At 41.0% G+C, this 22,944-nt stretch overlaps 3 protein-coding genes across 7 annotated transcripts; 1 reads left to right on the top strand and 2 right to left on the bottom strand.

Moving 5' to 3' along the window:
• Positions 1–75: 75 nt before the first annotated feature.
• On the top strand, positions 76–5,746 carry LOC104444192 (pectin acetylesterase 8). Of its 4 annotated transcripts, none has more exons than XM_010057829.3 (15): positions 76–378; positions 956–1,080; positions 1,188–1,270; positions 1,554–1,683; positions 1,769–1,848; positions 1,957–2,043; positions 2,142–2,266; positions 2,375–2,435; positions 2,546–2,599; positions 2,690–2,767; positions 3,063–3,168; positions 3,260–3,405; positions 3,496–3,621; positions 4,332–4,489; positions 4,890–5,183. In XM_010057829.3, the coding sequence occupies exons 1-14, from the start codon at positions 356–358 to the stop codon at positions 4,452–4,454; spliced, it is 1,347 nt and encodes a 448-aa protein (XP_010056131.2). In that variant the 5' UTR covers positions 76–355; the 3' UTR covers positions 4,455–4,489; positions 4,890–5,183. The 4 variants fall into 4 exon arrangements, with proteins under 4 accessions (XP_010056131.2, XP_010056132.2, XP_010056129.2 ...); XM_010057830.3 differs by having other exon boundaries at positions 77–312; XM_010057827.3 differs by lacking the exons at positions 76–378; positions 4,890–5,183 and adding exons at positions 678–706; positions 5,252–5,746.
• LOC104444193 (alkylated DNA repair protein ALKBH8 homolog) lies at positions 4,084–8,170 on the bottom strand. The gene is given in 9 exon segments (XM_010057832.3): positions 4,084–4,693; positions 5,015–5,043; positions 5,046–5,079; positions 5,733–6,020; positions 6,246–6,371; positions 7,114–7,200; positions 7,336–7,437; positions 7,840–8,125; positions 8,127–8,170. Coding segments are annotated over 9 exon segments (1,047 nt in total). The 5' UTR covers positions 8,156–8,170; the 3' UTR covers positions 4,084–4,627.
• Positions 8,171–9,328: 1,158 nt separating this feature from the next.
• LOC104444191 (rop guanine nucleotide exchange factor 14) lies at positions 9,329–16,713 on the bottom strand. 2 transcript variants are annotated; one of them, XM_010057825.3, is made up of 8 exons: positions 16,262–16,713; positions 14,848–15,078; positions 11,976–12,365; positions 11,516–11,670; positions 11,362–11,436; positions 10,999–11,268; positions 10,334–10,681; positions 9,329–9,944 (listed from the first exon to the last, which is right to left on the bottom strand). In XM_010057825.3, exons 2-8 carry the CDS (start codon positions 14,921–14,923, stop codon positions 9,549–9,551), a joined length of 1,710 nt encoding a protein of 569 aa, XP_010056127.2. In that variant the 5' UTR covers positions 14,924–15,078; positions 16,262–16,713; the 3' UTR covers positions 9,329–9,548. The 2 variants fall into 2 exon arrangements, with proteins under 2 accessions (XP_010056127.2, XP_010056128.2); XM_010057826.3 differs by having other exon boundaries at positions 14,848–15,070.
• Between the last annotated feature and the right edge of the window lie 6,231 nt (positions 16,714–22,944).

Raw genomic sequence — 22,944 nt, 5'->3', positions numbered from 1 at the left:
ACTTTTCAAGAACCGAAGTTCCTTCTTTTACCTTTTTTTCAAAAATAATTTTCGCCTTTACTCCCGGAGTGAATGAGTGTCTGTCCGGTTCTCGGAGTCTCCGCTTCGCTTTTGCATAGTGGAAAGTGAGCTGAGCTGGCTTCGCCTGACGTATAGAAAACCAGCGCCAGGGAAGAGATGGCACTTTGGTTCTTGGACCCCAACGCCAACAGTCTGGTCTTCCTCCACTGTTGCATCAATTTGCAGTCATAGATACGTTTGATGGAAGAGGAGAGGACTTGTTGGAAGATTTGAGCTCATTTCTGTATCTGGGTATCGGCTAAAATCTTCAACTTCCTCATCACTCGGATAGTTCATGGCGTTCTTTCATTTTTCTAGGTGATTTGCGTCAGCTTCTCTGGCCATCACCCAATCATTGGAATGTAATGAAATGAATAAGTTCAGTTTTAAAGTCTTTTTTACTTAGATCTCTTTCCCTCAATCCTTGGGGATCCCCCTTGTTTTCTTTTTTCTCCATATTCGTTCCTGGGTTTTGTTTATGTTGTATCAGAATGGAATTATTGTGATTCTGAAGCGTTTGTTTCTGATCTGTAGCCATAACTAATTATTTCCTTAACAACTAAGAAAGGTTTGTGGTTGTCTACGTTGGGAAAAGGTAATGCATCCTGATGTGCGATGGACACGCACATTCTATGGATAGCAAAAGGTCTCTTTTTCAATCATGTCACACTTTCGCATCTGCTATTTCACTTTCACTAGTGGGTTTGCTTCGTTTTTACTCTTTTCTATATTCTGTTTCAAAAGGGTACTAATTAACGTGTCCCTCGTGTGTTTCCATATTCTGGTTCTTCCCTTAGCTTGTTTGCTCTGCTTACCTGCATATCAATTTTGGTTGGAATTGCTTTCCCGGCGGGCGGGGCCTAATATGTCTACGACTGATTTGTTGATCGCACAGCAAAATGGCTGATGCAAGATTGAGGACATGGTTGTGGGTTGTACTGAGCATACAGATCTTGCTCAAGTCTGAAGCCACTAACGTCAGCATTACATATGTCCAAAATGCTGTAGCGAAAGGAGCTGGTGCGTCCAAGATCAATATAATTGCTTACTGCAAAATGTCCTGCAATTTCCCCTTTCATTCGAGTTTTATCAGTGTTGACTTGGTTGAAGTTTGATGCGCCCTGCAGTTTGTTTGGATGGCAGCCCTCCAGCTTACCATTTCAATAAGGGATTGGGCACAGGCGCTAACAATTGGCTTGTTCAGTTTGAGGTTTGTGCTTCTGTAGTTTATCGTCAAATGTGGAATTTGAGATTGCATTTGATTACCTTTAAGTTAAAGAAAGGAATAGTAGTTGTTACATACGACCAACCAATTCTGCTGTGTAAATGGAAGTTTTCTGAGGGTTCACATTTAGAGACGAGCACTTTTTCATACTACCCATCTAATTTGATTTTTGTGCAGTAAGCACAGATGAAAGTTTACTCTCTAGAATACCATGAGTTATAAACTGGCCTGACATGGTGATTGAACGAGCTCTATCTTGTGTTCTCAGGGAGGAGGATGGTGCAACAACGTCACCACTTGCCTTGCTCGAAGGGATACACGGTTAGGTTCATCGAAGGAGATGGTCAAGGAAGTTGCTTTCTCCGGTATCCTCAGCAACAACCATAGTTTTAATCCAGGTGCAGCTCTATGGTCATTTATATTTGGTCGTTTCTTAGAAAATATCAAATCTCAACTCCTTTCTTCTTTTTGGTGGTGGTTTAGACTTCTACAACTGGAACAGAATCAAGGTCAGATACTGTGATGGAGCTTCTTTTACTGGGGATGTGGAAGCAGTAGACCCAGTAAGTTTGTTTAAGCCTCGAACCCAAATTTTTTATTGCATGTGCCAAGCTGAATTTGTTGCGACATTTTTGTATTATTTTCCTTGATCAATTTCTTATTTGGAGCAGGCCACTAAGCTTCACTTTAGAGGAGCTAGGGCTTTTGTAGCAATTATTGAGGATTTACTGTCGAAAGGGATGAGTGATGCGGAAAATGTATGAACCAACTCGATGAGCTCCCCAATCATATCTATCTTTATCCTTCTTCCCTTTTTGCCTTAATAATCGGAAGCAAATTTAAAATTGTCATGTAGGCTATTCTTTCTGGATGCTCAGCTGGTGGATTGACTTCAATACTGCATTGTGATAGATTCCGAGCTCTCATGCCTACAAGTGCCACAGTCAAATGTGTTGCAGATGCTGGCTATTTTATCAATGCGTAAGCTTGTTATTTCCTCCTTTTGGATTCAGGCCTAGAAAAAAATGCGAGTTGCAATTATTAGCAGAGCTTTGGATGACGATGCACTCATTTCTGGTTCTGATTCAGGAAGGATATTTCCGGAGCTCAACACATTGAAACTTTCTACAGTGAAGTGGTTGCAACACATGTACTCTCTCTCTCTCCCCATCTATTATTTATGTGTGTGTGTATGTTAGTCTCAGGAATATGCATGTCTTCGTTAGTCTCTGTCACTCAACACTTATATGAACGGTTCAGGGATCAGCCAAGAATCTACCAACTTCCTGCACCTCCAGACTGAGACCAGGATTGGTAGGTGACATAAATTCTGTCGTTATTTTGTGCATCTTTTGCTTCTAATTGTGTCCTAATTACAGCCAATATTGCTAAACATTATTGCAGTGTTTCTTCCCCCAAAACGTGGTCAAGCAAATTCAGACCCCGTTATTCATTCTAAATGCCGCCTATGATGCATGGCAGGTCAGTGCTTGATAAATTCAAGATTAAAAATAATGCCCCACTGATAAACAGTATGCATTGTTCATCACTTCAAAGCAATTTCCAGGTAGTTTCTTAAACTTTCTGAAGATGGACAATTAAGCTTCACATCAGTCAGAAAAGAAGATTATTATTTATTTTGTTTCCACTGGAGCACCCATTTTCCCTTTCCAGTTTGGCTTATGACTGTTTCAGATACTCTGTCTTGAAAATCACATTACGCATAAGTGTTGTTGCTTTAAGGCACTGATCTCTTGTGCATTATTGCTGCTTTCAGATTAAGAATATTTTGGCACCCGGAGTGGCTGATCCTCATGGAACCTGGCATAGCTGCAAGCTTGATATTAATAACTGCTCACTGGATCAACTCCAAATCATGCAAGGTGAAAATTTTAATGAGCTTTAGCCATGACGAAACAATCCCATGGAAGCTTAAAGCTGGAAAATTTACTTGGTTGTTATTATCGTATTCAGATTTCAGGCAGCAGTTCTTAGACGCACTGAGCAGAGTCGGAACCTCTCCATCAAGAGGAATATTCATAGATTCTTGCTATGCTCATTGCCAATCCGAGATGCAAGAGACATGGCTGAGGGACGACTCTCCAGTACTGATGGAGACAGTAATGACCACCTCAACTATTTTTTAGGACGTCATTGGACATTAACATGTATTGATGTTTGTTAGCTTCTCTTTCATTTTGTGTTTGCAGTCTATAGCGAAGGCTGTTGGAGACTGGTATTACGACCGGCGTCCATTCCAAAAGATTGATTGCGCTTATCCCTGCAACCCTACTTGCCACAACATGGTTTTTGATGATCCCAAAGAACACCCTGAAGTTAGCTTCCCTCTGTTAAAGCCTTCTATCTATTCTTGAAGTTTCATTTGTTATTGGCAAGATGAACTTGAAAAATGAAGGGGATACATGATTCTATTTTAGTTTTGCATCAGCACAGGTCGTTGCAGCACCAAAACCGCATGCTGTTCACTCTGTGTAATTCTTTAATGTATGCAAAGTACTGATAGTAATGAATAAGGGCAGCCTTTCAGGGGCTGGTTACACAATGTTAGGTAAAAGTGAATTTTGGATGGGTGGACTTTGCTCAACATGTTAGTAAGTTGAGAGATATCAGCATGTCAATTGTCCAACATAATCCTCACATTGAAGTAGCTTTTTCACATGTTGCATGATCTCTTTGGGTCAATTTTGGAGATCCAAAAGTGTCATCTTTTGACCTCTCAATGTGGAAGCGATTTGGCAAGACAATCGAAGAAAAACTAACTTTTCAAGATCTGCGGATCAATGAATGAAACTTTTATCTCATCACTAGAATATTTGACATGTATCCTGAAGAATTGTCCATTAGAAGGTCCAAGGCAAACATGACATGAACTGTAGCAGACAATAATCAAAAGCAACGGTTGCTTGTCAAAATAGATAAATGAATGTAACATTTCAACTTCCAACATGAACCAAATTTTAGCTTTTACATGGGATTGGGACATTGAGACATGTTTTCTCCACTAATTCTCTGTTCCTCTCTCCAGCACATTGCTCCTCAATCACATGAACCCAGTTTCAGCAGTCCGTGTCCAGCATACAATAGACCAAAAATGCAAATCCTGAGTTGGTTGGTTTCTTTCTTCATTTTCAACTTCCACCCTGGATGAATAGCCCGCTCTAAATTTACAGCAGTCTGAAAATGGTAAGTCAGAGTTTCCTCAAACTGGCGACGTGCTTCTTCCACATTAAACATTTCTGAAGGACTTATGGTACTTTGGCTCAATGACACACTAGAGCCTCCCGTTCTCCATCAATCATAACTTAGATCATCATATTTCCACTAATCACGTTTACTTTGAGAATCACAATATAAGGGAAATTCACATTTACAGGGACCTGTTCTAACCTGCAAGATATAATACTGCTATTCAGTGAATCAAACATTGATGACTTCACAATTAGATGAAGTATGCTATTGAATGATGATGTGTTATTATAGAATGAATTATGCTATTAAATGATGATGTGCTATTGTAGATATAATGCCTGAAGCTAGTTTTAGCTTAAGAACACAATAGTAACAAACAGAAACTGCCTGGCAGGGAAGTTGTTCCTTGGGTCACAGCAAGCACACTGATCTACAATTCAAGTGCATACGGAGTGAAAGAATATACTCAGAGTGACTTCTAATGGTCAGCACAATCCAATAAGGAGCAAGATCACACACCTTACGAAATGTGAAAGATACCCTTCTGAACTTCTTTTTATAACCTTATCCATTACTATGTCAATCTGCAAAACCACATGATCAATACCTATTAGTAAGAACAAGTTCTCATGCATTAGTGAGATATACAGATACTCTATTTACATTATCTACAAATGCCCATGCCGTATATAGTAATTGCAGATATTCTAAAATACTATTGTTGTTTCTAAACTTCAGTCTCTTCTATAACAATAGAAATCTCCAAACACAACAGTGAAAGACTTGTGTCCCATAGGAAGAATACTTGCAAGTTTGCAACATTCATTCAGCAGTTTTCTGGATCAACCACAAACTGAAGAACATCATGAAGAAAATGACAATGGACCAATGGTGACCACACTAAGGCACAGAATATATTTAAGCTTGTTTGGATCCTGCTATCAAAATTCAAGTCTTAAAGGCGACAAGTCAGGATGCTGAATATGGAAAAAATTCACTGGTTGTTGCTCTCTATTTAATTGCAACAGACATCTACTCCTTAGAAGAAACGTTCCAGTGCAATAGTAACAAACTAAGAATTACCAGATGATTTTTCAGCTAATCATCTTTTATTTATGTGAGCTGATCAGCTTCTACATATTATGGTTGTAATGTTAGCCTAATAAGATAAAGTTGAACATTGGCAAACTAACTTTCAAGTGTAAGCTCAAAAAGAGGGTAAATAAAGAGAACTAACCTTATGGTGCGGAATGTAATGATGCCAAGCATAACGTGCCTCTGCAGACAATAAAAGCATTGACCGAGGGGGAAGATGAATGGCTTTTCTTAATAATTTTGAGTTCTCTGGACTATCCACATTCCCATCAATGCCAGAGACATCTTTATGAAGCCAGGCACCCCCTAAGTATCTCCTGAACTCCATAATGCAAGGACCTGCTAATGAAAGGCTGAAAATGAGATCCTCAAATGCTGAATGGTTGTCTATGTGTGGGGACAATCCCACTCCAACTGGGTACTCATTGACCTGTGTCACCACAATCAACCTCTAGTTTCACGTATTCTGGCAAACAGCCTTCAGTAAGAGAAAAATGAAGAAATGTAGAATCAAGGAAGCATAGTGGTGTTTCCACATTAATGCAGCTGGAAGTTAAAATTTTATCACGCTTAGAAATGAAAAAATTTGACAGATAATCTTGAGCGTCAGATAACAGATGATGACTAGATACTACAGAGTATAGAAAATCATTACCGTCAGTTGATCCAAACTTGAATTTGAAGCACATGGAAGGCCTGGGAAGGACGATATCCTTTCAAGTATGAAAGCAACAAATGAGGGAAGTTCACCCAAATGCCTATTCGCATCTACATTTCTCGTCTGCACAAATTGGAGAAGAAAATCAAGAACAGGCTGTAAAACTGATTACCATCATTATCTGAAAAAAAAAGCTATGAATTTACTGATGCAATTAACAATCACTGGCAAGGACTAGACACCTTGACTAGGAATATAGTGATAAAAATAAAAATAAAGGTCCCTTTCACATTGATCCAGCACATACAGTCGTTTCCAATTTTTTCATCATCTTTGGGTCATATCAAGGCTTTGCTATCATACTCCATATCATACATTTACCATAGTGATCTTACTAATAAAGCTCAGGAAAAACCATAAACCTAATCACTAAACCACACAATCAAAATGTCACTACAAATAGTTCCCACCCCACCCATAGATTGTATTACTGATTTTGACAGTCGATCCCATGCAATCGTCCATCAGACAAATTGTACCCATTACAGTGAAGAAATCCTCAGAAAAATAGCAATCGATATGCAGACAATTCCAACTTCCACAATGTGAATTCCTTATTCTTCTAAAAATGAACATCTTCAATACAGAAGCCTGCTAACTGACTATGAAGCAACTTTTCCTATATGGATAAGCTGGACACTAGATGTTTGCATACAAATGATAAAGTATGTTTAACTATAAAATACCTGGGAGTTCAGGAAATGAGCAACATATTCATCTCATACATCAAGAGCAACTTATGGGTACACCACACCGCATACTTCACTGCGAAACACACAAGAATCATTCTTCAAAGCATACTTACGTCATATCGAAACTCATAGCCATAATGCTGAACCCTTCTTTTGGCAAGACTATTCCAAGGCCTGTCATCAACTGCCGCAAGTAATTCCTAGAAAAATCGCCAGTAATCTGGTTAAGTCGAAGCGTGTGCGTAACAAACAAGCCAGCAACATGCCAAAAGCATGAAAATCGCGGAACGGAAAGATCATGACTAGATATCACCATATAAGAGAACTCAACTGACCTTCTCTTCACCTGGACTGATAAAGTCATGCAACAAGTAAAGCCCAGGAATTTCCAGCTCTGAAGCATGTGTATGCACCGGAAGGGAATCGTTTACGTTCGCCTAAATTGCAGCCCACGCATCAATCGCATCGAAGACAAATAACTTCACAAAAGTAAATCGCCCGGAAAAAACAAATATTTTCCATACTACTGCATTCGGGTTCAATAATCATAAATTCACCGATCCTCAAACCGAACCTCGAACTACATTAGCATAGTGTATAGCACAGATTCTCACACCAAGATAAGTTCTCAGCATCACACCGATCCTCTAGAAATGCTTAAGCAAATTCAAAACACGCCCAATAAATGCAGTTCAATCGTACGCAAGCTGACCGACGCAGTCGAATGCAACAAGCTAATCAATCTCTATGACCACGCGCAGCCAGAACTACTTTAATACATCGCAAGATTCAGGCTTGCGCTACGCCCGGATCGACGGGATCGCGAGAGAGAGGCGAACCTGGCAAGCCGGTCGCTCGACGGAGTAGCGGACGTGCAGGGAGCGGCCGCCGAGGTCCGGGCAGGGGCGGCCGTTCAGGGCCTCCAGCGCGGCTCGAGCGGAGGCCTCGCCGTCGAAACAGACGACGACGCGGGCGCCGCTGTCGTCGGCCGCGTGCACTCCCCTCACCGGCCCGAATCCGCCGAAGACGGACCTGATCTCGTCGTGCGAGATCCCGACGGCAGGTCCGCAGTTGGCGACGTAGAGATTAGGGCTCGATTCGCCCGCCGCCGCCGCCGCCGCCGCCGTTGGGACGCCCAAATCTCGGCAAACCCATGTCCGTTATTTTTTGGGGGGAGCTCGAACTCAAAGGGAGCCGGGAATGATTTGCGATATATATATTATATATAATAATTATTTTTAAGGTTTTCGGATTTTAAATTTTTTTGGTGAAGACCCAACATTTCGGATTTGAAATTCATCTCCAAAATATCTATTTTTTTATATTAATTAAAATGAAGATAAATAAAAATTGATTCATTATATAAAATCGGAAAACAAATCGGTTAAGAACGCCTACTTCAATTTTGTATTCAATTCCATTTCCTGATTTAACCATCCCGATTGTTCACTCTTACGCTCGAGAGCTCATTATATATTGAAGCGAGCAAAATCACAAGCCTAATCAAACTCTTATGACTTCAAAAACATTTGATAGAAATATTCCTTAAATCATGTGAAAATAAGTAAAAGCGAAAATATTCAAGCTAAGTCCAAATTCAAGGAAAAATCTTTTAGTTTTCATTTGTTTGGCGGTCCCAACGTGTAGAATTGGGTCCCCAATGCCTTGGCCCAAGTCCTCGGTACCTTGGTGCGCAGGTTTCTAATGTTGGAGCTTGGGTCCTTCAAGGTTAGGCCCAAGACCCTAGTGGCCATGCCTAGATTCCGAGATCAAGTCCATTGAGGCTAGGTTGAGGACCTTGGTACCCATGCTTGGGTCCACAAAGGATGAGTTGGGATTCCCACGCACATGTCTAAATTTATCAAGGCTGAGGCCTAGGACACCGGAGCCTTACCCGGAATCCCCAACACCCGAGCCCATGCTTAATGCCCATTCGCAGGTCTATCGAGGTTAGGCCCATGTAGTGCCCATCCTTGGGTCTTCTCTGCCCGGGTCTAAGTCCATCAAGACTAAGCTCAGGGACTCATTATCCATGCTCAGGTCCCTAGCTTGAGACCAGTGCCTAGAGCTCTCGCGCCCAAACTTAGGTCCATAGAGGCCAAAGCCTTGAAATTGTTAATTTGGATTATTTTTCCGTTTTTCGGATTTCCCCTTCTTCTTCCACTTAAACCCCACCAAATCGAATTCAAAATCTAGAATCCCCATCAATGCAACACCTCAAGCGGCCATAATTTCACGTTTATTTTGTGGATTGACAGGAGTAACCTTCACTAACTAGTGAAAACCCTATGTGGGTAGCACCTAGTATACATTCTGCAAAATATTAGATTACCCGCAGATGGAAGCGAAACGCCTCCTCTTAGAGACTCCTCATTTAGTATCATCGGTCGATACATTACAGACTCGATAATCCCTAATAAGCGGGACCATCTGTAGTGTCACCATTAGGACCAATTCGACAATAGATAAGAGAGGCAGAACAAAATCATCGATTTCTCGCTAATCTTACGTTACTACAATTTACAAAACAAACCGCCTGAGTCACCCATCAAGGGGAGCTTGTCGGAGATACGGTACTACAAGCCTCTCTCCTGATGCACCATCCACGGTTCCTGCAGGGCGTCGCCGTGACAGAGCTTGTCTTGCGTTCACCACATGAAGTCTCCACGTCAGAGGTGCCCATTGCGGACAAGTCGCTGCATCGTGCCTCGGCTCTGTTCATCTGATCGATCAGCGAATGCCTCACCTGACGGCTGATTATCGGACTGTCGGAAACACTGGCAAAGCTCAGTCCCGAGAAGCAGGGAGAGACGGCCGAGATGGCCGGCGAATTGGGGTTGCTCAGGGAATCTTCTTGCAGTATGTCCTGTATTCTGGACAGAATGCTGAAAGCTACGTTTCTCAGAGAGCGAGAATATGCTTCCAGTATCGAATGCCCGACATCCTATATAGTCAAAAAATAAAGCAGGTATTAGTTTCTCTCCTTTTATGATTCACTCTAGTATGCATATTATCAATTACACTCGACAAATGTTAGAAGTAAACTATTTTGGTTAGAAGTGTTCAGTCATTCAAGGTCTGCCATAATGGTAGGAGTCTGGCCAAAAATAGGTGTCCATATAACGTTAGCAACAAGGCAAGGATTCCCATTTCCCAAGTATAGCTACAGAAGGCAACACACACCAGCAACAAGTTTTTTTTTTTTGGCTTGGTTAAATATCCAATTGACGAGATAGAAACTCGAAGGGAGAGTGTGTCCATGTATGTATACAAAGCACACAGCACACAAACGGTCAAATAAGGAAAGTTCAAATGCCAAAAGTTCATACTCACCTTGCCATATTGAATTTTAGTGACGTCGAGGAATGTGTTGGGAAGGTTTGGATATTTAGTCTTGAGAAACTTAATCAAAGACTCCGCCCGATCCAACAACCACTCCATCTTGTCCAGCTCGGATATTGGGTCCTTGATGAATGACCATGATGTTCTGGTCGGTGATTTGCCATTCACTTGCTCTGCGATCTTCTCTTTCCATGCGAGTGCCGCAGCTTCCAATCTGTTAATGCACTCAAGAGCATCATGCTCTGATTTCAAACCCAGGGATCTAAAGATGTCCTCAGTTGAGGTTGTCTCTGCCGATAACACCTTGAATAGATCATCCCCAAGGCTAGCCTTTCCAGACTGTTAGATGATTAGAAGTATAAATATTAGAAAATTCAAAGTAAAGTAGAAAACATAAAGCAAGATGAACTGTCTATCGCCCCTCCTGCATGCCCAAGATATGGTAGTTTAAGTCACTCTTTTGGCCACATAAGTTCAGAAATTTAAGTTACTAAACTGTATCCATGATCCTGATAGGTCCCTTTGCTAATAATACCAATATGACATTAACCAGAAAAACATAAATGAACATGAAATGGCATGCACTGGATTCTTGGAAAAGATCCACAAGGTTATACATGATTGAGAATATTTGATGTACAGACAACTTATTTTACCTTAGGAAGTGCATCCCTGATGATGGTCGGCACTGGCATCTCAAGCAGAACATTCTCATTGATGGATTTTGCAGCCTTGAGCACTTGATGCACCAAGCTCCCCTGACAAATCAGTTTCTTCCTTCCATTATCAGAAATACCAGAACTTGGAACCTGGGGTGATGGAAGCCACCATCTCTTGCTTTGCCTTTCACCTTTGTTCCTTCCTTCTGCTCGACTACCTCCTTCTGCATACCAGAACTCAGTTTTTACCATGGAATCAAGCGTTTCCTGCAGAAATGAAATTTAATAAGTCAGAAGGAGATGTCACGAACAAAAACTAAAAACTCGGCAGATTGTGATGTGAGCAACAAAATCACGTACAATAAGCATAGAGTCCAACTTTTGAAGTGCTGGAAGATTGACATGGATGTCTGCACGGGCTTTGGGGGTCATTATCTGCTCCATTATGAGGAAACTTGACCTCAGATTACTGCATAACATGTATTGCACCCTTAAAACAAGAGTACAGAAGTACCTCCATGGTGTGGCCATTGGCACCATTTTGCTTGGCTGGGACCAACTCAACCATATAGTTAGTTGGGGACACCAACCAATCCATTTCTCTCCGCCATTTGCTCTTCCTTTCTTCAGGCAATGGTTCCAGCTTCCACAGCTCCCCAAAAATCGATGCTGCAAGTTTAATTTCTGTCACATATACGTTGCTGAAAAGTATTTCATAAAATGATTCAAAAATTCCTAAGGTCATTTAATTTACTATACATTTGGAAATATTTCTTTTTGATTCTTAATTCCTTAAGCTCTTTAACCAATTGCAAATTTGCAATGCTTTTCAGGAAAAAAGTTGTGGTTCAATAAATTCTACTTCTGGTAAACTGGCTTTTCTTCTAGGAGTAGCTCTGTAGAAGTAAAACCTTATGCAAAGCTGCGCATGAAACAAGGTAAGGACAAGAAGGGGAGACAGATATCTTTCACACCTGCCAGATTTGTGATTGCATTGGATAGGGCAAGAGCCGTGCTATGGCCATTGCGCCCTCCAGTAACATCTTCTCCCAGTAACAGCTTTGCAAACTTTTCCTTCATAGTCTCCACATCAGAAAACTGAATAGAATAAGCAGGCTTTTCCTTCACATAGAAGTGCTGGCGACAGTCAGGGACTGCCCATTCATCCATTTCTTGGTCATCCCTTTTCATTGATAACCACTTTGAGGAGAATGATCCAAAACCGTCTTTACTGGAAGAAAAACTCGTATCATCTTCATCCAAAGAGTCAGTTGGACATCCATCTCCCCTGCTTGTTCGGCTCTCAATTTCACAAGAGTGATTGTTGAGTATGCAATTCTCGAGGCCATTGTAGGTCATTATCTCTGAAATCAATCAAGCATAGTTTATCCTCTGGTTGTTTTCACGAGAAGTCTCGAAGAAGGACCAGAAATTTAATGATCAAGGCTGTTCAAGAAGCAATTCTACCAGATCTGTAAATTCTCAAATATATCCAAAACGCCATTCTACTTCACATTTTGTTTAATTATTGGAGGATCTCTTTATGTGATAGATGGCAACTGGTAAACTCCACCAACACAAGTCATCTGAGCTAAGAAGAATGATTTCTTCACTACAAAGATACAACCTCTGTTCTAGAGTTCAATCATTAAAGTTCAAGTTCGATAAACTATCACCCAGTGCTAAAGCAGTTCTTATGGGAGAAGAATGAAATTTTAAATGCACATCAGAAGGCATGATTACTTTACATTTGGAACAATGGGGACCTAGATGAGCATCAGTTGCATGTGCACCTCCTAAATTAAGACATCATTCTACCTTGTTCCCATGTCTATCTTTGACTTTTGACATGTACATGATTTTAGGGTAAGGTTATATAGGAAGCAATGGAGTTCACTAGTTCCCAACGGACGATGTATGTGAAAAAGATACCGCAAAGGGTACCATGACATTTGACCCAACACCTAAAATTTGAAAAATCTTTGGGTGTCCAGTTATCTTTATGTCAACCATAGAAAATTTACCCAGCCCATCATAGAGATCTATAACCTTTCTTCCACAGGAAATTCCAGGATAGACAAACAAGAATACCAGACAATAACTGGTGCCGAATGCCCATCATATTCAGTATTATTTACAAGGTTCCTCTAGTGGGCTATCATCCGCAAATGAAACATGTTGCAAGATTAGGAAAAAATCAAGCCATGGAAAGAAAACTTCTAAAAGTCCGGACAATCGACCAACCCGGATTTCAGGACCACTGAATATATAACACGAAGTTTCTTCAACAAAGACGAACTACTTGAAGACTTAAAAGGGCCCCAGTACTCGCTTCCAAACAATATCTTGCTTTGGGAAAATGGGACCGTGGGATGCGACGAGAAAAGGAACAACAAGGAAAGGCTGAACTGAGCAAATGATACCATCCAACAAATGGAGAAATGTAGTGTGCTTTTCAGAACCAAGAAGCCCACTAAAGACAGCGAAACCTGTGTCCCCACCCATAGTTACTTCTCTGTCCGAAGGGACCACAAATTTTCAATCAAAATAATCACGCAACTTCCAGGAGCTCTGTGATAAGGGTCATTCTCTCAAGTCACGATCGCTACTTTATTACCTCCTTTTCTCGATGGAGAGGAGATATTCTGCAACACAGACTTTCCCCCCGCATCCGAGAAAAAAGTTACTTGCTACCAGAGAAATACTTGAAAGAAGATGAAATAAAAAAAGGAAGCAAAAAACCATGAGACTCATGTATTGTCTTCTCGCGTTTTTACAAGAGGAGTCGGGACAAAACGAAAGGATAAAGAATATCGCCGCTTCAAATTCAGACAGTTGGGGGAGGAGGCAACAGGAACTTCGCACTCCCCTACTCAAAAACCAAGGTTTCGGTATTAAAAAAATTAAAAAAATCGCCAGCAGTTCTCGTTCATGCCAGGAGTCAAAAAGGACGGTCTGAATATCCCATGACAGACCGGGATATAACATTATCACATCGGAAAAGGCGACACATGTTATTAATTCAAAATGAGCCTGCAAAAGAAATTCTTCTTTAGACTTTTGACGAACCATGTTGATCATTATAGCCAAGACTTTGGTAGTTGGGCACATTAATGAATTGATAACTCCCCACCATCTCGCAGAGGCAACCCCTCGAACAAAGTTCAGCCAAGTACCAAATCAATCAGACAGCAGAACTAGCCTCAACTTATGCAAACCGGGGCTTTGATTCTTGGGTTTCCACATCGGTGACAAATGAAAGAAGGGAGAAACCCGTCTATTTTCTATTGGCCGCCATGGAGAAAGAGACTAGCTTTGCATTCATTAGGGGCACCGGGCTCGAAGCCCACAGAAAAGCTCTAGGTTATCCGATTTGTCCACACGAGGACGGGAAATGAATGATTTCTACTGTGCAATTAATTTCCTGCTCCGTCCCAAAAAAATTGACACGGCAGTCTACGAGCCTACACGCAATGACAAGAAGGAGGCCTTCATGGGGACCCACCGAGCTTTCCCTCTCGTCCTTTCCGCGCCTATGGGCCGCAGAATCTCCGTATAAACGAAATGTAAACCGGGGCGATCTATGCCTAACAAATCGGCCACCATTTATTTCTTTTGCCCGAAAAATCCAGAACCGCTCCCAATTTCTTCACGCGAGCGCGCACCCACGTGGTGGGCTCGCGAGAAAAAAACAAAGGAGCAAGTAAACTGATTACGCTACAATCGCGGCAGACAATCAGGCAGGGATTAACATAAATGCGCCAGCACTGAAATTGATCCACAAAATGGACATATTAAAAGATGTGGCAAACTGTTAAAAAAGAAGAAGTAAATTTAGAAGCTTACTCTCTTGTTCATCGAAGTCGAGGCTAACTTCTCTGTCTCGAGTGCAGCAAGCCAGTCTTCTCCTCATCAGTATCATATTCACTCAGTCCTTCGCCTTGGCTCTACCTTAAAAATAGCTTTGGTGCTCTTCAGGTTGCTTTCTTCGGTCAAAACAATAATCGGACCGCGATAACTCGGCTTCTGATTGAGCAGACCATCGATACGGATCGCGCAGGACCACCTCCTACAGCACTGATTCAGTCAAAACTGGCATTATTGAAGTGAAATTTACTTTGAACAGGAGGGGAAGGCAGGCATAAAACAGTGAGATGGGCAACTTTGATGACAGAGATATATGAAGTGATTTCAGGTAAGACGAGCACTTTAGCGGTGAAAAAGGCCTGACGTTGCTTTTACCAGCCGCGGATCAGGATACGAGGGCACTAACACAAAGCAAGTGGAGAGCTCTTTTCGAGGAGTGGACCAGCAGCTGAAGCTGAGACCTCCCGGCCTCGCATTTTTTTAATCAAAATGGGGAAGATAAAGTCCCAGACCCCATCTAACTCAAGTGTAATTTAAAAAAAACTGCACATTAGAAAAAGGCATTACATATTAAACACTAAATTAGGTGAGACCCTCGATGAAAAGGTTCGGCGTCGTCCCTCAAGCACCAGTGTGGAAAGCATATGAACATTCCGCAGAGAAAGCGAGACATCATCGCCTGCCTTCCGGGTTCATTTTCGAGAAATGAAGAAAAGAAAATGGTTCGTTTTTGGCCCCCCCAGAAAGGGAAAAATTGCAAAACGAAAGGCCAAGAGAAATGGTTCAACAATATGTCCAAAGACCCAAGTTAAAAAAAGCGTAAATAAACAATCTAGACAAACGAGAGAAAAGTGACATGCGAACTTTTTGGATTCTGTCAGAACAAAACTTTATGGAAAGCAGCGCACGGTATCTGCCATTCATCTCCAACCGCGAGAGGTCAGGGGGAGGGGAAGAAACGGTAAGGAGGGAAGAAGAGACACGGTCGTCACCGCCACTGAAGCGGCGTAGATTTAAGAAAGGGGAAAGGAACCGAGCGTTTTCAAATTCGGAGTCAAGCGAACTCGAAGCACGCCCTTCGATTCGGAACTCCAGACGGTCAAAAACACCATCCGGAGCTCAAAATCTCTCCGACGACAGCCTTTAGTACGGGCCCAAAATCCGTACATCAGCGTTTCGGCGAAATGCACTTCCGTTCTCTTCCTTCGCACGACGCAGCTTCTCTTCCCTAGACAGGCGACGTGCTTCTTCGCAGCAACGGAAGCAGGGGAACCTAAACCGGAAACAGACAAAAAAACCCGCAAAGCAGCCGGCCGGAGGCGCTTCGCGAGGCAGATTCGGCGCGTCCAACTCGGACCACACGAGAGAGAGAGAGAGAGAGAGAAGAGAGTACCTCCACTCGGTCGGGTCTCCGGTTCCGAGCTCAGGAACGCCGCATTTCGGAGGACGCGATCGCGAGGCCGTTCCGGTCGTTCAGGTCGCCGGCCGCGACGGCGGCGGAAACGGCCGCGGGGATCAGCAGACGGGGAGTCTCCGCCGCGACACGGAGGCAGAGCTGCGGCGGTCAAAGAAGGAGGCCCCGCCGCGCCGGCGTTGACTGCTCGCTCGCGATCGATCGTTCAGTAGAAGAGGACGAAGACGAAGAAGAAGAAGAGAGAGAAAGAGAGAGAGTTTTAGAGAGAGAGAGTGGCGGAGAAACTTTGGGGGAGCATTGAAGGAAGAGAGCAGATGATGGAGGAGGAGGAGGAAGAGGACGGGGGGAGGTTTATGGCAGTCGTGCGTGACAGGCTCCTCCTCCACCAGCGTCCGAAGCGCGTGCCGGGACGCGATCGGGGCCGTCCGTGGCAGAGCCAACCATCCGACGGCCCGCGTTCGTTTGCCCCCTCGGTGGGCGTGGCTACGCTAGAGATCCTTTTTTTGGGTGGAGCTTCCTGATCTCGGTCCAAGCCTTGACAATTACGTGGTTAGTAAAAATGTTAAAACTGTCACGCTCTGGAAAATAAAATTTAAAGGTATTTTTGGAAGAGGGAAAGAAAAATTATTTACCTAGCAGATGGGACGGCCCCAATGGAGAGCTCGGGCGTCTGTTTTGTGGTGGGTTAAACCTTAACTTGTAGCAAGGATTAGTGAGTAATGATAAGTGATTAGAGGGATTTAAAAAATCTCGAATGATGCCTATATGGAAAATTCAATTACTAATAAATATTTTTAAATCATTCACCGATAATAAAAGAAAATGATCATTTTTCCTATTGTGGAGTAAACCCCATATCGGTTTCTCCTTTATATTAAAAACGCGAATGATAACCATTCTTGCCAGAAATTGATTTATGGAAGAAAAACAAATTTTTTTCTACTTCTATTTCTATATGAGTTTCTAAGCAAAAATACTATTTTGATATCGACACCAAATTTCTACTTTAAAAATAGATAACGATACAAAGTTTTTCCTTTTCTGGACGACGGTGGCCAATAGACGGCGGACAGCAGCAGCGACCATTGGCAAACGGTGGTCGGTGGTGATGGATAGACGACTGATTCATAGTAAGAACAAACAATAAGAAAATTTTTTTATTTCTCATTTCTATTCAAGAAATATAAAAGTATAAAATTTTTACTTTTGATTTCTATTTCAAACATATTTCTAGAACAAAAATTCTGATATTTCATAAATAGGAAAATGAAATAATATTATCAAATTAATTTTTATTTTAAAAACAAGTCTGAAATAGAAAAATTATTTCTAAAACAGAAATTCTGGTTTGTCACGCACCCCTAAGTGCCAAGAAAGATTATCATGTTGATTTAGGAAGAAGATTCGTGCTTGTGCTACAATTGGATGGTAGCGCACATGTTATTTGATATAATATTAAGATTGGACTGCAAGTCCTTTTATGGTCCCCACAAACCTCGTGCAATAGTAAGAGAAAAGAGGTGTTGAAATGATAGTAAAATCAGGTCCTGCGTCCTTAAATGGATCTTTCAATCTTCAAGTCGTCGATATAAGGTTGGATCGATGAACTATCAAAAGAGTCAAATTAAAAATCCGATTGATACGTAGCAGAAAGTTACTGACTTTCATGGATCCTCGTCCGTTGAATGAAATACCTAATTGCATATGTTCTATCTAGAGAGAGAGAGAGATGATTTGTTATTTTCAAGTGGGTGGGTTCCTGTCCTTTTAATTTAATGTCGTACTGCGTGTCTACTAAAACTTGTCCTGAAAATACTGATTATTGGAGAGATGGTGAGATGAGATCGAGCGTGATTGAATCTAGGAGCTCTGAAGATATTGATTATTAGAGAGATGGTGAGATAAGATTGAGCATGACTGAATCTGGGAGCTATAATGTCAATCATTGTCCGTCCCAAATCTATAGTTCATCGACATGCATTGCATGTGCTAGACTTTATATTATACAAAAGATATCTGAGGTCGTTAGTAAAATAATCATTAAATTAAAACTTATCTCTTGAAAAGAAAAAGAAAAAGGAACGCACATCCTTCCTTCTCATCCTCGTGACACGGCATATTCTTGCATAAGATTGTAAAAAGTTAATGCCATTGAAAATCTTAAATCGATATCATATTTACCTCAAATTGAATTTTTCTATTGCAAAAATTCTCAAATTAGTACACATCCACGACACATTTGCTCTAAATTAATTTTCATGTCATATTGAGTCATGTTTACCCTGAGCTAATTTTTTTAATGAGATGCTTTAGATAAATGTAGCACAAATGCTATCACTTGGGGCGTTTGCTGTGACACAAAAATTAATTTAACGATGTATTTATTTGGGTTTTCTGTGACTTAATAATTTGTTTAATGTAAATATGACACAGGCATATCAATTTAAGGTTTTTATGGGGTTAGTCCAATTGTCAATGCTCTCGAATGTGACTACTCAAGCCATTTATGTGTGTCAGGTACCATGGCCTTTTTTTTTTCTTTTACTTTTCTTTTGAGATAATGATATGTACATGTTTCAAGCGATTAGCATAAGCAAAGAGATTGGGCCCTCAGAGCACCTAAGAAACTCTCCAACGTACTAGATTTCACAATGTTTAGCATTAGATCAAAAAGTTAAAAGTACTCCTTTTTTACCTTCCAGTCAAAATTTAACATATCATCTCAATTTCCAAAAGTTACGAAAAGACGTATGTTTAATCTTCATGTCCACAATGAATTTGATTGGTCATGAAATTAAATCTATAAAAGTTGAAATTAAGAAAAAGTTAATTCATAAAAAGGTGAACTCAAAACAGGGAGCTTTGTAATTACTTCATGATGTCTTGTCCACTTCATCGAAAGAGATAACCTATTTTCCCAACATTGATGAAAGGATCGTCGCCACGGGACAACACGGCGAAGAAGCCCGTTCAGCTATATTTGAAAAACCTGCGCAATTATAGCATGGGGCCCTTCTTCTTGACCAAAAGTCAACATCAAGATGCAGGATTTCTATTACAAAATAAAAGAAAAAAAAAATTATATCAACCGGTCTTCAAATTTCAAAACCATTTCAAGATCTTTAGCCACCTCAAGCCTTACGATCCGGGATTCCACGTGCCACAAAGATTTGGACCACAAATTGCTCAGGAAACGAAATTGATACATTAATATTTCATTAGTTGTATGTAAATTACTTAGAGTCAGGATTGCTTGCAAAAACCTATTCCACCGGTTTAGACTTAATCACTTTATAAAGCTTGCAATATCTATCATGAGATGATAGCTAGATCTCTTTGGTCGTGTAATTGTAAAGTTTTATATTGTCTTTGAATTTTCCCATGTACGAACGTTAGGGACACAAGACAAGGTTGGAGAATGACCTTTAAATTAAACTCGAAGTAAAGCCAAATTGGGCTCTCAAAGAGAACAAGTATCGAAATTTGGAAAGCTGTCTCAAGTATATATTATTGGCTCTCTCTCTCTCTCTCTCTCTCTCTTAATCAATTAGAGAATAGAAGTTTTCCACTTTGCCTCGATCTTCCACCAATTATTATTATTCTTTTTTTTTATTATCAGTTTTGGCGTTGAAGTTGACGATGGTAATGGGCCAGGAAAGGCGCCGGGGGAGATGGGTTTTTGTCGAAACGGTGACGAGGGGAAGCGGGATCAGTCATGATTGCTGCTGCGCTCCCTGTCTTCGGAGACTCGTCGGCTGTTTGTGTGTCCGTTTTGTCCCCATTCAAAACCTGCGCGCCTTTCATGGTCCCTCTCTCTCTTCCGCCGCTACTTTATATATATATATAATTATTTTATACATAATATGTTCCTTTCCGACCAATTTTATATTATATAACATATTTATTTCCATGGCCAATTTTGAGGTTTTAAGCACGCATTTCGTTTCCTGGCTCTTGCGCATGGTGCGATTGGATTCCCATGCTTCTTTTATTCCAGTGCAATGAAGCCCTTGCTTCATTTTGCGAAATGAATCTATCTTCTAGGATGTGAATCAGTAGGGCTGTGTCAGCAAAGATGATGTGGTCGTTAATGACGAGCAAGAGGATTTGGTTGTACATACCTGATTAAGTTTGTTAGATGTCTTGATTGCACATATCGAATAAATTATAAGTTATGAGTTTTGTGAACAGACTTTTGAGGACTTAATTGCACAAAATGTAAGGGTTGAGAGACAAGGGACCACCAGTTTACGTGCTTTTTAGCCACTGATATTCTTTGCATTTCAAAATTTGTCCTCATAATCCTATAAAAGGAAAAAAGGATCAACCATTCTCAAGAGGATTGATCCTTTCCAATGTTGAGATGCTATAAATGAGATCTACAGACCCTTTGTTGTCTTAATTAAATTAAGGAACAGTGTAAAAAAAAGTCTTCAATTTATTACACTATTGTTAATTTAGTATGTTTTTAATTTTGTCAATTTGGTCATATAATTTTTTTTTAAATATATTTTACCGAAAGTCCTAAAACTTTTTACCTAGAGCCAAATTAGCCATTTTGATTAAATTTGGTTGGATAATGCTGGCGTTGACGTCAACTTACGACATGACATAAGTAGCGTTGATGTTAACATTTTAATTTTTTTTTATTTTCCTTTCTTCTCTCTCTCTTCCTCCTCTTTCCTCTAGTGGCCAACGAGGGCAAGCACTAGGGAGGACAGCCTCGTCGAGCGTTGCTTGGGTGATGGTTGGCCTCATAGAGCCTTAGCCCAAGCAACACCCTAGTGGGGGCTGATCCTTGCCTAGGCTAGGGCCGCTTTAGTGGGTGTCACTTGGGCCAGGCTAAGGCCCAACAAGTCCAACCCTCAACTAGGCAACGCCTAGCCTCGCCAAATTTAGTGAGGGCGGCCTCGCTAGTGCTTGCCTTGCCCAAGGCCAACCCTTACCAATTATGGCCATACGGGCCACTAGAGCATAGAGGAGGAAAAAAAGAAGGAGAAAAAGAAATAATATTATAAAAAGAAAAAAATGAAATTATTAAAAATGTCTACATCAATATTACTTGACATCCATGTCATTAATATCTTGCTAAAATTAGCCAGAAAGACTAAATTGACATTAGGTAAAATGATTTAGGACTATTGACATAATTAAAATATTTAGGATTAAATTAGTACTAACACAATAAGTTTTGAACTTTTATGGCGCTTTTTCCAATTGAATTATATCAAGAAAATCGGTTTCGAATCTCTAGCACAGCAGGAATTTTAACCCATTTCAGTACGCGTTGCCTGACACCTCCCGATGCAAGAACGGGTTGACTCAGCTTTCTCGACACGGCAATCGAACCCATTTCACAAAAGGACACTCCGGCAGAAACTTGATGGCAACAAAAAGGAAAAGAAGCTTATCTTCCTTCGTGTGCTGTATGTTGCCACCCCAAGCCTCCCCCGCCTTAACGAGCTAAGCATAAGAAAAGAGGAAGCACACCACCATGTCATGTCCCCATTAGCGACTACCAATGCTGTGGTGGTGCCGGTGGGCATCGGACTATGATAAGTGCATTGTGCATCGACGCTTGCTACTACAATGACCATTTTCCTTTTCCACGTGTGCCTTTCTTGGTCTCCATGCATGAAGTTCTTTTTTTTTTTTTGGTCGAATCCATGCATGAAGTTCGAGGAGTGGAAAGTTGGAAAATCACTATTGTACGTGGCTCCTCCTCGTTACCCTTTTCAAGAGAGCTCGTTGACCCTTGTTTTCCTTGAATCTTGAGCTTTGTGAGAGCTCTTGCTCAACCGATCAGTGGTGTCACTGTACTTTGTGCCAAATTGGTGGTTATTTTCCGAAACATGTAGTTATAACTCATAATTTCAGTGCTTACTATACCATTCTTTTTTTTTTTTTTTTAAATAAGGATAGAGAAGCTCGACTATCTAAAGGACCATGAAACACTCTGCAAACTCTATTAACAAGTCAAATCCGAATCGCTTCGGTTGATGCTGGTCCTGATCCAAAGCAACTTGCACGTGCTATACCATATTTTTTAAAAGTAGGAGTGCTTATGACCTTTAAATGGTGAGTGTAGTTGAGGGGGTATTCTTCATTCAATGTAGATGTTAAGGTGGCCATTTAACTCTCTCTCTCTCTCATGAGATTATCAATGAGTTAAATGAGTAATGCAAATTTGACTAGAAAGTAATCGACATCAACAACATCGCTAGACTAAGCTCGCGGTAGCGAGAGAGAGAGAGAGACAAATTAAGGTGCTCTAATTAGACGAGTCGAACTTATTCCCATGATTTAGTTACACAAACTCGAATGACTTGATGTCTATATTTTAGGGAAAATTATCCAAATAGTCCCAAACTCATCACGTGGTGACTAATTTTGTTCTAAACTTTTTGATTGTATCAATTTAGTCATTTCAGCAAATTTTGACCAAAAATCGTTGACATAATGCTCTAGTTAGCATTGATTATTTTGCATGGCACGATCAATATTGATGTAGATAATTTTTTTTTTTTTTGTCTTTCCTTTTCTTTTCCTTTTTATTTTCCTTTTCCCTCCGTTGGCCATTGTCAAGCCTTGTCAATGGCCAACGACCTTCGCCGACCTTAGGCAAGTGCTGCCTTTACTATATCTAGTGAGGGCAATTCACC

This window comes from Eucalyptus grandis, chromosome 5 (genome assembly GCF_016545825.1).
Source record: "Eucalyptus grandis isolate ANBG69807.140 chromosome 5, ASM1654582v1, whole genome shotgun sequence".
NCBI lineage: Eukaryota > Viridiplantae > Streptophyta > Magnoliopsida > Myrtales > Myrtaceae > Eucalyptus > Eucalyptus grandis.
The sequence above is the reverse complement of the archived record's forward strand: the minus strand, read 5'-3'. Positions and strand labels throughout refer to the sequence as shown.